The sequence below is a fragment of the Poromitra crassiceps genome, assembly GCF_964638095.1.
Source record: "Poromitra crassiceps genome assembly, chromosome: 9".
NCBI classification, from domain to species: Eukaryota; Metazoa; Chordata; class Actinopteri; order Beryciformes; family Melamphaidae; genus Poromitra; species Poromitra crassiceps.
Genome location: NC_139630.1, coordinates 15,936,539 through 15,953,619, shown reverse-complemented (window position 1 = coordinate 15,953,619; position 17,081 = coordinate 15,936,539). Strand labels below are relative to the sequence as shown.

At 43.1% G+C, this 17,081-nt stretch overlaps 1 protein-coding gene across 1 annotated transcript in view; it reads left to right on the top strand.

Annotated features, from left to right (window-relative positions):
- Positions 1-17,081, top strand: part of syne2a (spectrin repeat containing, nuclear envelope 2a) — a gene marked incomplete at its 5' end in the record, with an annotated part of 223,959 nt that overhangs the window by 113,653 nt on the left and 93,225 nt on the right. The window contains 5 exons of the mRNA XM_083642872.1: positions 409-657; positions 2,146-2,316; positions 2,739-2,876; positions 14,725-14,924; positions 15,869-16,001. Coding sequence (XP_083498998.1) covers positions 409-657; positions 2,146-2,316; positions 2,739-2,876; positions 14,725-14,924; positions 15,869-16,001 — 891 coding nt within the window. The remainder of the gene's footprint in view (positions 1-408; positions 658-2,145; positions 2,317-2,738; positions 2,877-14,724; positions 14,925-15,868; positions 16,002-17,081) is intronic.

Here is a 17,081-nt window from a genome sequence, read left to right as displayed (position 1 = left end):
TGTGTGTGTGTGTGTGTGTGTGTGTGTGTGTGTGTTTGTGTGTGTGTGTGTGTGTGTGTGTGTGTGTGTGTGTGTGTGTGTGTGTGTGTGTGTACATTGCACTGGTAGTTCCATTTTGTGGGAATTCTACCTGCGCCCCCTGGTTTTTGAATTCCCTTGAACAATGACTGAAAATGCTCTGCTGGGTTGTGGTGGGGTGCAAGTATTTCTTTATTTAAAGTATAAAGTATTTTTCACTGTGCCTTAATGTAGCCTCTGATGAACAGTGATTATTGCTTCTCTACATATTTTCATACGCATTGGAAGACTATGAAACGAGCACAGTAGAAAACAAATTCAGAAATGTACAATTGGTCAGGGATCCTAGGTCTTTTCCTAAGCGTGTGCTTCTTCTGTATCTCTGAGCAGTATGTGCTGGCCAGACCTGTGGGAGAGTCTCCAGAGGAGAAAGCCAAGCTGCAGCAGGTTTCCCACACTCTGCTTCAGGGCATGGCTGGTCTCCTGGAGCTGGGTGAACAACGCATAGCAGCAGGGAGGACCAGCCAGCTCCACAGCCAGCTCCACAGCCAGCTCCACAGCCAGCTCCACAGCCAGCTCCACAGCCAGCTCCACAGCCAGCTCCACAGCCAGCTCCAGCCTGGCCTCTGCAGACACAAGGTATCCAACTGGGCCCCGAAGAAGAAAATCCCACCGTTACATTTGACTATTTATTTTGAGAGGGTTTTGTAGGTGCTGTGTCGTGTGGTCGGGGGTTAGGGGTAGAAAATGTTACCCTTTTAGATGAAAAAAAAAACAATTATTCATTTTGGACCATTATTAATAGCATATCTGTGTACAAACATTTGGAAAAGCCAGAGTAGATAATAAATAAACACCCAAAAAGCTCAAAGTCAAAACTTGCTAAAGTAATCCAACATGATTTGACATTAATTTGGTTTAAGTGGTGCACAAATTGGCTTGGGTGCAGCGCCTATAAGCCTTATTCACCTTATTCACCACGCCCACTTTTTCTCTCTTCCGCGTTTGACGCAACGTATTTGTTCTTCCGGTTCAGCCCTAGTTGGCGGCCATTTTCAAAATAAAACGTCAGTATGAATAAAGTTTGGCAACATTCAGAATTAAGCTTAGCTACACTGCGGCCAACTTCAGTTGCATGTTCATAACGTTACTACTGCGAGGAGCCGATGGCTGTACCCGGTCGGCATTTAACGTTAGTTACAAAAGCACGTCGACAGTGTTTTCTCACTGCCAGTAGGGTTTGACAGATAGCTAGTCCGACCGGGTGTCAGCACAGTCAGCGCTCCCGGTCCTCGCTGCTCGTTAAAGATTTCCAATAGGCGTTATTCTGATAAACTGGTCACATATATGTTACGTTCTCACCCGACAAATATTAAAACTTTAAAACAGTTTGGGTTTTTTTTAGCTTGAAAACAGCTTTTTGGCAAGTCTAAATGACTGCGGAAGGCATACTCTACTTCCGTGTTTAAAACTGGAAAGACGATTACGAAATGACGTCATGCAGAAGCGTCCTTGTATGGGCAAAGAATAAGGTGAATAGAGAGCCAAAGTCAACGTCACTTCCTGCCTTTCTCTGTGTAAAAAAATATGAATGGTGGTGAACGGAGAGAGACGTTACTCTTTTTGATCCCCTTTGAAATGTGTGACGGGGTACACAATGTAAATGTTGTCAATTTAAAAGATAACTATGCATGTCAAGAAAGTCACAGTTTGTCCTGAAACTGAAACGTAAGGTTTAGTTTTGTCAATCAACGACATCTCTTGTGTTGCACATTATACATCACACCATCAACAACGTGGACTGGCGGGAGAGACTGGTTGTGCGTATAGTCTTTCTGATTTATAACTTATAGTGCCACAGTTTTACCACTAACTGCGACTTTTTTGACTTGCATAGTTATCTTTTACATTGACAAACATGATATGTGTACCCCCGTGGCACAATTCAAACGGGATCAAAACAAGTAAGGTCTGTCACGACGCTGATACGCTGAGAGAGGCAGCAAGTGACGTTCACTTTGGCTCTCTATAAAACTCTGTTGAAGAACAAGTGATTAATGATCGTCATTACATTTTAGACATTGAATGTGTATTTTCACACTAACCTTGTCCTCTTGTGTAATGCAGAATGTCTTCCAGGTCCTCGGCTGTCAGTTGGCCTTCGTACAGCATCTGTTCCAGCGAGAGCCAGAAACCCTGGAGGGCCAGCAGGCTGAGCGGGCACAGCTGGAAATCAGGGTGGAAGCGTTGCAGCAACAGGCTCTGGAGCAGGAAGTGGCTTCTCAGAGGAGGCTTCAGGTTGCTATTGTCCTTTTTAATCCATACACACTAAAAAAAAACTGTTTGTGTTTGCAATTGTGTATTTGTGCATTTAAACTCGCTTAAAATAAGTGGGTGTGTGTTTGTGTTTGTGTTTGTGTGTGTGTGTGTGCGTGCGTGCGTGCCCGTGCGTGCGTGTGTGCGTGTGCGTGTTTATGGGTGTGTGTGTGTGTGTGTGTGTGTGCGTGCGTGCCCGTGCATGCGTGCGTCCGTGTGTGTGTGTGTGTGTGTGTGCGTGTGTGTGTGTGTGTGTGCGTGCGTGCGTGCATGTTTATGGGTGTGTGTGTGTGTGCGTGTGCGTGTTTATGGGTGTGTGTGTGTGTGTGTGCGCGTGCGTGCGTGCGTGTGTGTGTGCGTGTTTATGGGTGGGTGTGTGTGTGTGTTTATGGGTGGCTGTGCAGGAGTGGAGGTGGTGGGAGGATAGCTGTGGTCAGCTGGGCAGGCTGCTGGATGAGCTGGAAGCTGTCATCAGCACCAGCGAGCCAGAGGAGGAGGAGGAGGACGAGGTCCAAATACAGGAACGACTAGACTCCTGCCAGGTAAACCCTGTGCACCTCCTTTACCCCACCACTCCCTGCCCTATCTCTCCAGGTAAACCCTGTGCACCTCCTTTACCCCACCACTCCCTGACTCCTGCCAGGTAAACCCTGTGCACCTCCTTTACCCCACCACTCCCTGACTCCTGCCAGGTAAACCCTGTACACCTCCTTTACCCCACACTCCCTGCCCTATCTCTCCAGGTAAACCCTGTGCACCTCCTTTACCCCACCACTCCCTGCCCTACCTCTCTACTGTGCACCTCCTTTACCCCACCACTCCCTGACTCCTGCCAGGTACCTGTGCACCTCCTTTACCCCACACTCCCTGCCCTATCTCTCTAGTTCAGCCAGGTAAACCCTGTGCACCTCCTTTACCCCACCACTCCCTGCCCTATCTCTCTAGTTCAGCCAGGTAAACCATGTGCACCTCCTTTACCCCACCACTCCCTGCCCTATCTCTCTAGTTCAGCCAGGTAAACCCTGCACCTCCTTTACCCCACCACTCCCTGACTCCTGCCAGGTAAACCCTGTGCACCTCCTTTACCCCACCACTCACCTGCCCTATCGCTCTAGTTCAGCCAGGTAAACCCTGTGCACCTCCTTTACCTCACCACTCCCTGCCCTATCTCTCTAGTTCAGCCAGGTAAACCCTGTGCACCTCCTTTACCTCACCACTCCCTGCCCTATCTCTCTAGTTCAGCCAGGTAAACCCTGTGCACCTCCTTTACCCCACCACTCCCTGCCCTATCTCTCTAGTTCAGCCAGGTAAACCCTGTGCACCTCCTTTACCCCACCACTCCCTGCCCTATCTCTCTAGTTCAGCCAGGTAAACCCTGTGCACCTCCTTTACCCCACCACTCCCTGCCCTATCTCTCTAGTTCAGCCAGGTAAACCCTGTGCACCTCCTTTACCCCACCACTCCCTGCCCTATCGCTCTAGTTCAGCCAGGTAAACCCTGTGCACCTCCTTTACCTCACCACTCCCTGCCCTATCTCTCCAGTTCAGCCAGGTAAACCCTGTGCACCTCCTTTACCTCACCACTCCCTGCCCTATCTCTCTAGTTCAGCCAGGTAAACCCTGTGCACCTCCTTTACCCCACCACTCCCTGACTCCTGCCAGGTACCTGTGCACCTCCTTTACCCCACCACTCCCTGACTCCTGCCAGGTAAACCCTGTGCACCTCCTTTACCCCACCACTCCCTGACTCCTGACAGGTAAACCCTGTGCACCTCCTTTACCCCACCACTCCCTGGCTCCTGACAGGTAAACCCTGTGCACCTCCTTTACCCCACCACTCCCTGACTCCTGCCAGGTAAACCCTGTGCACCTCCTTTACCCCACCACTCCCTGACTCCTGCCAGGTAAACCCTGTGCACCTCCTTTACCCCACCACTCCCTGACTCCTGCCAGGTAAACCCTGTGCACCTCCTTTACCCCACCACTCCCTGACTCCTGCCAGGTAAACCCTGTGCACCTCCTTTACCCCACCACTCCCTGCCCTATCTCTCTAGTTCAGCCAGGTAAACCCTGTGCACCTCCTTTACCTCACCACTCCCTGCCCTATCTCTCTAGTTCAGCCAGAGATCTTTCATATAGATAGACACCCCAACTTCCAGTCACTTCCTGTATCTGTGCCACAGAGGTTTTACCACTGCCACACCCCCTTAGGAGACTGGTCAGCCAATGAAGTTTCATACCATTGACAGATAGCCCATCACAAGCTTATAACCATGCCCATTTAGGAGACCAGAAGAGTGCCATTTCTTACAATTGGCGGAGCCTGGAGTGGGGTGTCTATCTAATATTAAAGGTCTCTGGTTCAGCCATTCCCAACCTGTGGGCCACGAAGGTATTGCAAGTGAGCCACCAAATCATTTGCAAAACATTACAGTCTTCATGGGAAAACATTTGAATAGTTATTATTATGTATGAGAATGCATTTCTCCATTGTTGAATGATGCCGTCATTTAATTTGTAATTAATTATTTGATTGATTGATTGATTGATTGGTTTTATTTGATGAGAGTAAAAAAAGAACACATGAAAACAGAGGACATGCATCTCAGCAACGCCATCAAGGATAAAAAAAATCACAATAAAGTCGTCATCGTCATGGGCAAAAGCTTTTTCTCCGGTTGAAAATCCAATCATGGGTGCTGATTGGCTAACGCTGTTGTCAGTCAGTCTTGCCTGCGAGAGATCGCTGCCTGCTGGAGCTTGTTTATCTGTCTGGGTGGGGAGTAACGTTACGGCGGCCGCGGTAAGTGAAGCTCTGCTCGGCCACCTGCCCAAGGAAATGTCTCGGCTCAGTCTGGCCTAGCGGAGCTGTTGATAGCTAGGAGGATGTTGATAGATCCATTCATAGCTTGCTTCTTATGTCCAAGTCACGTTTTTCATCAACGGTCAAATTCATTTTGACAATCCGTTGCTCGTTGATATAATTGTTTTCCAACTGACAAATTTAGTAGCCAAAGTAGAGATAGCTTCCTGTGTCTGTTTCTGTTATGCATGACTAGTACTGGTGCAGTGCTGCCGCCGGTTGCCGTGGACACCTTGGTCTCTAGTGATTGGTTAGCGTGGACACCTTGGTCTCTAGTGATTGGTTAGCGTGGACACCTTGGTCTCTAGTCATTGGTTAGGGAAGACCGAAGCCCCGCCCCCTCATAGAAATCCTCTGAAGTGACTGCAATCTCAGACTAGAAGAGGAAATGAGTTAACGATTCAGTCTGAATATCAGGCTAGGAGGACAGCTCCTTTTAGGGTTCAAATACAAAGTGCTCTGAGAAGGTATTATTTGGCCTCCGTACTGTTTTACGGTCAGATGTGGGCCGTGAACATTTGATGAGATGTTCTTCTGTCTCTTTCCCTCCTGGTGAGAGTGCTTTATGGAGGGGATTTTCCCTTTAACAAGTCATTAACAGGTGTGTACCATCTCAGAGAGTAGTGAAGGCCAAACCCATGACCGTGGTGGGCGGGTGTTGTTTTGTACCAGCCTTCAGAGGTGGACAGATTTATGGTGGTCCAGGTCACGGGGTCATGCACTTTGCAGACACACCTCATTTCAAATGTCACTTTCTCCACGACTTGACACCAGATCTCCACCAGGCGGGAAGGAGGGGGGGGGGGCTTTTGTTCCTTTTGACCACTTCCTTGTCTCGTCAAAGCTCTCCTCTTCCCTTTTTATAGTATTACCAGTGCCTGTTTTTCAGACGCGTCCGCTCACACAGAGTACAGAGAGAGACAGAGATGTTTTCTCCTTCCTTTTATGCCCGGCTACAGAAAACGAGTGGTTGCCATAGCACTGGGTGAGTTTCAGGTCAGAGGATTGGGCTGGAGAGGCATGGCTAAATCATTATATTAGAGCAGAGTGGATCATTTGGTTGGAGATGGTGTTTTTCTCTCCCTCTCTTTTTTCTGACAGGTTCTTTCTCACGTACACCATGGTCTCCTTCATCATCGCTCCACCACCACTTGTTCCCACCTCTCTTGCTCCTCTGCTTTTGGAGTCCATTGCCCCTCCTGACATCCCTCTCATGAGTCATGAGCACATTCACAGTATGAACACAGCCAGCCTCTCTTTCTTCCTGTCCTTCCATCACCATTCTTCTGTCACACCGACATGTTGTCTCCGTCTCCATGCCACATTCTTATTTTCCTCTTTTCCCTTTGCCACTTTTTTTTTTGAACGAAACGTTTATTCATATTTCTGCACATTAGAATGTACACAGCTGCTTCATCATGAAATAAATAACAAACAACAGCATGACATATGAGGGAAAATAATAATAATAAAATAATAATAAATAACATTAAAAGAGGAACTATTCACAGTCCGGCAAACAAACTGTGATTTTAAATCATGGCATCACATACATTCACATAGAGAGGAGTCTTACAATCAGCTCACATTGCTAATCCAAAATTAGACATAACAGGAGCCCATCTGTTCACAAACATTTCAGTTTCCACATGGAATTTTGCAGTTATTTTTTCCATCAAATACCTGTCTTGCCATTGGTTTAGAGTAGGTGGAAGTGGTTTAAGCGATGAAATTGTTATCTTTTTTGTGTGTGCCACCAATTAAAACCCCCCGCAATAATATGTAATAAGAAATAAGTTTCTTCTTTTCCATGGTCCCCTCTGGGATCGCTCCTATAATGTAATACAATGGGTCTAATGGAAAATCAATATTTTAAATGGCGTTTATTTCACCCTGAATCCCTTCCCAGTACCACTCAGACAGTCCCTTTGCCGTTTTTACATGATGACATTTACATTTCATAATGTTTAGCTCATATTCTTCTTCTTTTTTCTTTGTTCTTGTTTTAATTGGTGAAATAGCTTTACAAAACACAATGACTCATAAGATTGACATAATGGACAGACAATAACATAATGCAGTTAGAATGATGTGTGTGATGCTAAGAGTCTGGGAGCAGAGATTACAGGTTGCATTACAGAGTGTGGTATGTGTGGCAGAGAGAAAAAAGAAAAAGGAGAGGGAGAAAACTATATATTGTAACGTTGACGAGGCGTATTCCAGTTCTGTACTTTATTCCCAAACCACACAGACTAACAAACACCCCGCAAAACCGTCCCCTTCTGCTCCACACCAACTCCTCTTCCTTCCCGCATTCCGCCCCTTCCCTAGTCTCGGCCAATCACAGGTGAGCTCCTTGGTGCTGCTCCCCCTCATAGGTGGGTGGTATGACGGGACAGGCTTCTCAGCCACTAACTTACAGTAACCTTCCCTGTCACGCAGTGACACAGTAACTTGCATGCACACATACAGACAAAACATAGCAGATAACAGTTGGAACATAAACCGTGCAAAATCCAGTCCGTTCCACTTCTCCCTCCCCTCAAAGTACCTCGCCCCCGAGGGAGCACTCAAAGTCTCTCAATGCCCTGGAAGGGAGGGGGGGGGTGCCCGGTAGTAGTCCCTCACATCCCTCCTCTGTTGACCCCAGTAGAAACCCTGACGAAGGCACCGGAGTGTCTCGTCGACCCCGAAATGAATGGAAGCGCTGCTTCTGCATAGCGCCTGGTGTGTGTTTCACCCCCTTCAGACTGACAACCAATAGGACAAATCCATGAGCTGGGGGGCTGTGACATCATCCAACAACACACGTATACTCCTCTCAAGTTTTCTGCAGCTATGTTATTACTAATGTGTTGTTTTATATGCTATCGCGTTGTACAGTTGACTTTCTTTTGACCTCACTGTTTTAATCTCTTATTTTCACAGAAGCCTTTCTTGGGACGGGTTGTTGCAAATGATCATCCGCTATGAACACTATGATATATGCATCAGCTAGCTGTTCTCAGTTTGCCTCTGTATCTGTCCCCAAACCCTATCAAATAAACCATAACTACATGTTAGTATGTATCTGTCCCCCATCCCTATCAAATAAACCATAAGTATGTTAGTATGTATCTGTCCCCCATCCCTATCAAATAAACCATAAGTACATGTTAGTATGTATCTGTCCCCCAATCCCTATCAAATAAACCATAAGTATGTTAGTATGTATCTGTCCCCCAATCCCTATCAAATAAACCATAAGTATGTTAGTATGTATCTGTCCCCCATCCCTATCAAATAAACCATAACTACATGTTAGTATGTATCTGTCCCCCAATCCCTATCAAATAAACCATAACTACATGTTAGTATGTATCTGTCCCCCATCCCTATCAAATAAACCATAAGTACATGTTAGTATGTATCTGTCCCCCATCCCTATCAAATAAACCATAAGTATGTTAGTATGTATCTGTCCCCCATCCCTATCAAATAAACCATAACTACATGTTAGTATGTATCTGTCCCCCATCCCTATCAAATAAACCATAACTACATGTTATTATGTATCTGTCCCCCATCCCTATCAAATAAACCATAAGTACATGTTAGTATGTATCTGTCCCCCATCCCTATCAAATAAACCATAACTACATGTTAGTATGTATCTGTCCCCCATCCCTATCAAATAAACCATAAGTATGTTAGTATGTATCTGTCCCCCATCCCTATCAAATAAACCATAAGTATGTTAGTATGTATCTGTCCCCCATCCCTATCAAATAAACCATAAGTATGTTAGTATGTATCTGTCCCCCATCCCTATCAAATAAACCATAAGTATGTTAGTATGTATCTGTCCCCCATCCCTATCAAATAAACCATAACTACATGTTAGTATGTATCTGTCCCCCATCCCTATCAAATAAACCATAACTACATGTTAGTATGTATCTGTCCCCCATCCCTATCAAATAAACCATAAGTACATGTTAGTATGTATCTGTCCCCCATCCCTATCAAATAAACCATAACTACATGTTAGTATGTATCTGTCCCCCATCCCTATCAAATAAACCATAACTACATGTTAGTATGTATCTGTCCCCCATCCCTATCAAATAAACCATAAGTATGTTAGTATGTATCTGTCCCCCATCCCTATCAAATAAACCATAACTACATGTTAGTATGTATCTGTCCCCCATCCCTATCAAATAAACCATAAGTACATGTTAGTATGTATCTGTCCCCCATCCCTATCAAATAAACCATAAGTACATGTTAGTATGTATCTGTCCCCAATCCCTATCAAATAAACCATAAGTACATGTTAGTATGTATCTGTCCCCCATCCCTATCAAATAAACCATGAGTACATGTTAGTATGTATCTGTCCCCCATCCCTATCAAATAAACCATAACTACATGTTAGTATGTATCTGTCCCCCATCCCTATCAAATAAACCATAAGTATGTTAGTATGTATCTGTCCCCCATCCCTATCAAATAAACCATAACTACATGTTAGTATGTATCTGTCCCCCATCCCTATCAAATAAACCATAAGTACATGTTAGTATGTATCTGTCCCCCATCCCTATCAAATAAACCATAAGTATGTTAGTATGTATCTGTCCCCCATCCCTATCAAATAAACCATAACTACATGTTAGTATGTATCTGTCCCCCATCCCTATCAAATAAACCATAACTACATGTTAGTATGTATCTGTCCCCCATCCCTATCAAATAAACCATAAGTATGTTAGTATGTATCTGTCCCCCATCCCTATCAAATAAACCATAACTACATGTTAGTATGTATCTGTCCCCCATCCCTATCAAATAAACCATAAGTATGTTAGTATGTATCTGTCCCCCATCCCTATCAAATAAACCATAACTACATGTTAGTATGTATCTGTCCCCCATCCCTATCAAATAAACCATAAGTACATGTTAGTATGTATCTGTCCCCCATCCCTATCAAATAAACCATAAGTACATGTTAGTATGTATCTGTCCCCAATCCCTATCAAATAAACCATAAGTACATGTTAGTATGTATCTGTCCCCCATCCCTATCAAATAAACCATGAGTACATGTTAGTATGTATCTGTCCCCCATCCCTATCAAATAAACCATAAGTACATGTTAGTATGTATCTGTCCCCCATCCCTATCAAATAAACCATAAGTATGTTAGTATGTATCTGTCCCCCATCCCTATCAAATAAACCATAACTACATGTTAGTATGTATCTGTCCCCCATCCCTATCAAATAAACCATGAGTACATGTTAGTATGTATCTGTCCCCCATCCCTATCAAATAAACCATAACTACATGTTAGTATGTATCTGTCCCCCATCCCTATCAAATAAACCATAACTACATGTTAGTATGTATCTGTCCCCCATCCCTATCAAATAAACCATAACTACATGTTAGTATGTATCTGTCCCCCATCCCTATCAAATAAACCATAACTACATGTTAGTATGTATCTGTCCCCCATCCCTATCAAATAAACCATAAGTATGTTAGTATGTATCTGTCCCCGATCCCTATCAAATAAACCATAAGTACATATTAGTATGTATCTGTCCCCCATCCCTATCAAATAAACCATGAGTACATGTTAGTATGTATCTGTCCCCCATCCCCTATCAAATAAACCATAAGTACATGTTAGTATGTATCTGTCCCCCATCCCTATCAAATAAACCATAAGTATGTTAGTATGTATCTGTCCCCCATCCCTATCAAATAAACCATAAGTATGTTAGTATGTATCTGTCCCCCATCCCTATCAAATAAACCATAAGTATGTTAGTATGTATCTGTCCCCCATCCCTATCAAATAAACCATAAGTATGTTAGTATGTATCTGTCCCCCATCCCTATCAAATAAACCATAAGTATGTTAGTATGTATCTGTCCCCCATCCCTATCAAATAAACCATAAGTATGTTAGTATGTATCTGTCCCCCATCCCCTATCAAATAAACCATAAGTACATGTTAGTATGTACCTGTCCCCCATCCCTATCAAATAAACCATAAGTATGTTAGTATGTATCTGTCCCCCATCCCTATCAAATAAACCATAAGTATGTTAGTATGTATCTGTCCCCCATCCCTATCAAATAAACCATAAGTATGTTAGTATGTATCTGTCCCCCATCCCTATCAAATAAACCATAAGTATGTTAGTATGTATCTGTCCCCCATCCCTATCAAATAAACCATAAGTATGTTAGTATGTATCTGTCCCCCATCCCTATCAAATAAACCATAAGTATGTTAGTATGTATCTGTCCCCCATCCCTATCAAATAAACCATAAGTATGTTAGTATGTACCTGTCCCCCATCCCTATCAAATAAACCATAACTACATGTTAGTATGTATCTGTCCCCCATCCCTATCAAATAAACCATAAGTATGTTAGTATGTATCTGTCCCCAATCCCTATCAAATAAACCATGAGTACATGTTAGTATGTATCTGTCCCCAATCCCTATCAAATAAACCATAACTACATGTTAGTATGTATCTGTCCCCCATCCCTATCAAATAAACCATAAGTATGTTAGTATGTATCTGTCCCCCATCCCTATCAAATAAACCATGAGTACATGTTAGTATGTATCTGTCCCCCATCCCTATCAAATAAACCATAAGTATGTTAGTATGTATCTGTCCCCCAATCCCTATCAAATAAACCATAAGTATGTTAGTATGTATCTGTCCCCCATCCCTATCAAATAAACCATAAGTATGTTAGTATGTATATGTCCCCCATCCCTATCAAATAAACCATAAGTATGTTAGTATGTACCTGTCCCCCATCCCTATCAAATAAACCATAAGTATGTTAGTATGTATCTGTCCCCCATCCCTATCAAATAAACCATAAGTATGTTAGTATGTATCTGTCCCCCATCCCTATCAAATAAACCATAAGTATGTTAGTATGTATCTGTCCCCCATCCCTATCAAATAAACCATAAGTATGTTAGTATGTATCTGTCCCCCATCCCTATCAAATAAACCATAAGTATGTTAGTATGTATCTGTCCCCCATCCCTATCAAATAAACCATAAGTATGTTAGTATGTATCTGTCCCCAATCCCTATCAAATAAACCATGAGTACATGTTAGTATGTATCTGTCCCCCATCCCTATCAAATAAACCATAAGTATGTTAGTATGTATCTGTCCCCCATCCCTATCAAATAAACCATAAGTACATGTTAGTATGTATCTGTCCCCAATCCCTATCAAATAAACCATGAGTACATGTTAGTATGTATCTGTCCCCCATCCCTATTAAATAAACCATAAGTATGTTAGTATGTATCTGTCCCCCATCCCTATCAAATAAACCATAAGTATGTTAGTATGTATCTGTCCCCCATCCCTATCAAATAAACCATAAGTATGTTAGTATGTATCTGTCCCCCAATCCCTATCAAATAAACCATAAGTATGTTAGTATGTATCTGTCCCCCATCCCTATCAAATAAACCATAAGTATGTTAGTATGTATCTGTCCCCCATCCCTATCAAATAAACCATAAGTATGTTAGTATGTATCTGTCCCCATCCCTATCAAATAAACCATAAGTACATGTTAGTATGTATCTGTCCCCAATCCCTATCAAATAAACCATGAGTACATGTTAGTATGTATCTGTCCCCCATCCCTATCAAATAAACCATAAGTATGTTAGTATGTATCTGTCCCCCATCCCTATCAAATAAACCATAAGTATGTTAGTATGTATCTGTCCCCCATCCCTATCAAATAAACCATAACTACATGTTAGTATGTATCTGTCCCCCAATCCCTATCAAATAAACCATAAGTATGTTAGTATGTATCTGTCCCCAATCCCTATCAAATAAACCATAAGTATGTTAGTATGTATCTGTCCCCCAATCCCTATCAAATAAACCATAAGTATGTTAGTATGTATCTGTCCCCCATCCCTATCAAATAAACCATAAGTATGTTAGTATGTATCTGTCCCCCATCCCTATCAAATAAACCATAAGTATGTTAGTATGTATCTGTCCCCCAATCCCTATCAAATAAACCATAAGTATGTTAGTATGTATCTGTCCCCCATCCCTATCAAATAAACCATAAGTATGTTAGTATGTATCTGTCCCCCATCCCTATCAAATAAACCATAAGTATGTTAGTATGTATCTGTCCCCCATCCCTATCAAATAAACCATAAGTATGTTAGTATGTATCTGTCCCCCATCCCTATCAAATAAACCATAAGTATGTTAGTATGTATCTGTCCCCCATCCCTATCAAATAAACCATAAGTATGTTAGTATGTATCTGTCCCCCATCCCTATCAAATAAACCATAAGTATGTTAGTATGTATCTGTCCCCCATCCCTATCAAATAAACCATAAGTATGTTAGTATGTATCTGTCCCCAATCCCTATCAAATAAACCATAAGTATGTTAGTATGTATCTGTCCCCCATCCCTATCAAATAAACCATAAGTATGTTAGTATGTATCTGTCCCCCATCCATATCAAATAAACCATAAGTACATGTTAGTATGTATCTGTCCCCCATCCCTATCAAATAAACCATAAGTATGTTAGTATGTATCTGTCCCCCATCCCTATCAAATAAACCATAAGTATGTTAGTATGTATCTGTCCCCCATCCCTATCAAATAAACCATAAGTATGTTAGTATGTATCTGTCCCCCAATCCCTATCAAATAAACCATAAGTATGTTAGTATGTATCTGTCCCCCATCCCTATCAAATAAACCATAAGTATGTTAGTATGTATCTGTCCCCCATCCCTATCAAATAAACCATAAGTATGTTAGTATGTATCTGTCCCCCATCCCTATCAAATAAACCATAAGTATGTTAGTATGTATCTGTCCCCCATCCCTATCAAATAAACCATAAGTATGTTAGTATGTATCTGTCCCCAATCCCTATCAAATAAACCATAAGTACATGTTAGTATGTATCTGTCCCCCATCCCTATCAAATAAACCATAAGTACATGTTAGTATGTATCTGTCCCCCATCCCTATCAAATAAACCATAAGTATGTTAGTATGTATCTGTCCCCCATCCCTATCAAATAAACCATAACTACATGTTAGTATGTATCTGTCCCCCATCCCTATCAAATAAACCATAACTACATGTTAGTATGTATCTGTCCCCAAACCCTATCAAATAAACCATAACTACATGTTAGTATGTATCTGTCCCCAAACCCTATCAAATAAACCATAACTACATGTTAGTATGTATCTGTCCCCCATCCCCTATCAAATAAACCATAACTACATGTTAGTATGTATCTGTCCCCCATCCGTATCAAATAAACCATAACTACATGTTAGTATGTATCTGTCCCCCATCCCTATCAAATAAACCATGAGTACATGTTAGTATGTATGGAGAGCTGTGTGTCAAGAGAATCTCCTGTGGATTTAGCTCGTGATGCCAACACAAACACTGTTGATTCCCCTCAGCGAGTGCTGGCCCAGCTGGATCAGAGCAGAGCTGCGTTGGGTTCCGTCCTGGACCAGGGGAAGGTGCTGCAGACCGGGCCAGGGTGCACTACCTCTGCTAACCAGGCAGGGGGCGCTCTGGAGCTGCGGTGGCGGAGCGTCTACCGGCGGACGGAGCGAGAGATCCGACGCTGCCGAGACATCCAGCACAGCCGGGCCAGGTGGGACGGGTTCAAGCATACCGACACGCAGCTACTGGCAGGATAGGCAGGATAGGCAAACGATATCTGGACGGCTTTAGTATCTGCCAGAGGGGGCAGGGCCATATTAGATTATCCATTAGATTTTCTAACCTGGCAAGGCAGCTGGATTCATGAGATCAGATCACGTCACAAATCAAAACATTTGGCAGCGTCAGGTTACGGATTTTCCTCCTCGCTAAACGTTCTTGCCAAAATTGTATTTCACTCAGTGCACCTTTTCACTCATTTGAGTGCCCACAAGTATCTGCAAGAGCTATAGAAGGAACCGAAACACTAGGAGTAAAATGAGAGGTAGTTTAACTTCACTAGAGTTGAATTCACTAGAAATTATCATTGCATCACTTTGTTGTGTGATGATGATGATGGTGCAGTAATGTTCTGCCCCACTGGATGAACTATCTGTGTTTGTCTTCCTGGACGGCACGGTGGCTCAGTGGTTAGCACTATTGCCTCACAGCAAGAAGGTCCCGGCTTCGAACCCCTGGTCTGTCCCGGGTCCTTTCTGTGGGGAGTTTGCATGTTCTCCCCGTGTTCGTGTGGGTTTTCTCCAGGTGCTCCGGTTTCCTCCCACCACCAAAAGACATGTATGTTAGGGTTAATACTCCTGTCAAAGACATGTATGTTAGGGTTAATACTCCTGTCAAAGACATGTATGTTAGGGTTAATACTCCTGTCAAAGACATGTATGTTAGGGTTAATACTCCTGTCAAAGACATGTATGTTAGGGTTAATACTCCTGTCAAAGACATGTATGTTAGGGTTAATACTCCTGTTAGTGCCCCTGACCAAGGCCAGGCGCTGCACTGTGGTGCTCCCACTGGAAGGTTCCTTCCTACTAGAGGATGGGTCAAATGCAGAGGATTAAAAAGGATCACTTAACTTACTTATCTTCCTCCCCACAGCTTCCATACAGACTGGGCCTCGGTCAGCGAATGGCTGGTCACTGCCAACAAACACCTGGAGACATGGTCAGGCCCGGCCGGCACCACCCAACTGGACCAGGAGCCAGTTCACAGCCATCTGACCCAGCTGCTGGTAAGGCTCCCCACACATTGGACCATTTCTTGTCCGTACATATCTGCTTTAGTCATCCTTCAACCTAACCTACAGAACGTGAGAAGTGAAGCCGTCTGCATTGCTGCCCTACCCTCCTTCCTGGGAAACAAACAGCTAAACAGCTAAAAAGAGCATAATATGGGACCTTTAAGGCCTCTGAACAAAACAAACTACTTTTATTGAAGCATTGTCTGCTAGCATTCAAACTTTTTTAAACCTTCCACCCAGGGAAAGTCGACTGAGCACCACGCTGTTTTCCTGTGTCACGCACGCACACACACACACACACCAGTGAGCTGCCAGGGCAAGCACAGTCTGGTGACTTGAATCAGCAGCTTATCTAACCTCTCCAATGGCTTTTCAAAAATGTCAAAACACATGTTTATTTATTAGATGGCTTCACTTCATGTAGGCAGATGTGATGTGGAGAGTTCATATTCTAATCAGTGTGCTGTTCTTTTCTTTATTCGGATCATAAGAAAGGGACACCACACTGATTAGAATATGAACTCTCCACATCTGCCTACATGAAGTGAAGCCATCTAATAAATAAACATGTGTTTTGACATTTTTGAATGTCAAAAATGTTCCCTCTGTCTGTTTGATATTCACTTCATAATATTAAGACAAAAGTTAAAGCAACAACAACAAAATAAAACATCTGAGACATTTTTTCCCCTACCATTCCACAGGCCTGGCGGGCCCACCAGGCCGGTAAAAAATATATTTATTTTATTTTATTATTATTTCTTTTGATCCCCCCCTTCCTGCTCTCCACAAAACTTCAATAAACCTTTATGGCATATTATTACAATACAAAAATACTGGTGTTGACAGTAATAGAAGGTGCCAAATCATTCAAAACAATAAGCATTCTGCTTTTAGGAGCATTGTGCCAGCGTGCAGCGCTGTTCCAAAATGTGTCAACGTGTGTCGTTGCCTGGGAAATGCACATCCCATAATACAACTGTTCACATTGCATCCCATAATAGTATGATGATACTTGGGATTGCGAACATAGATGTGAACAGGTTAGCTAAAAGTTTAGCATCACCAGCG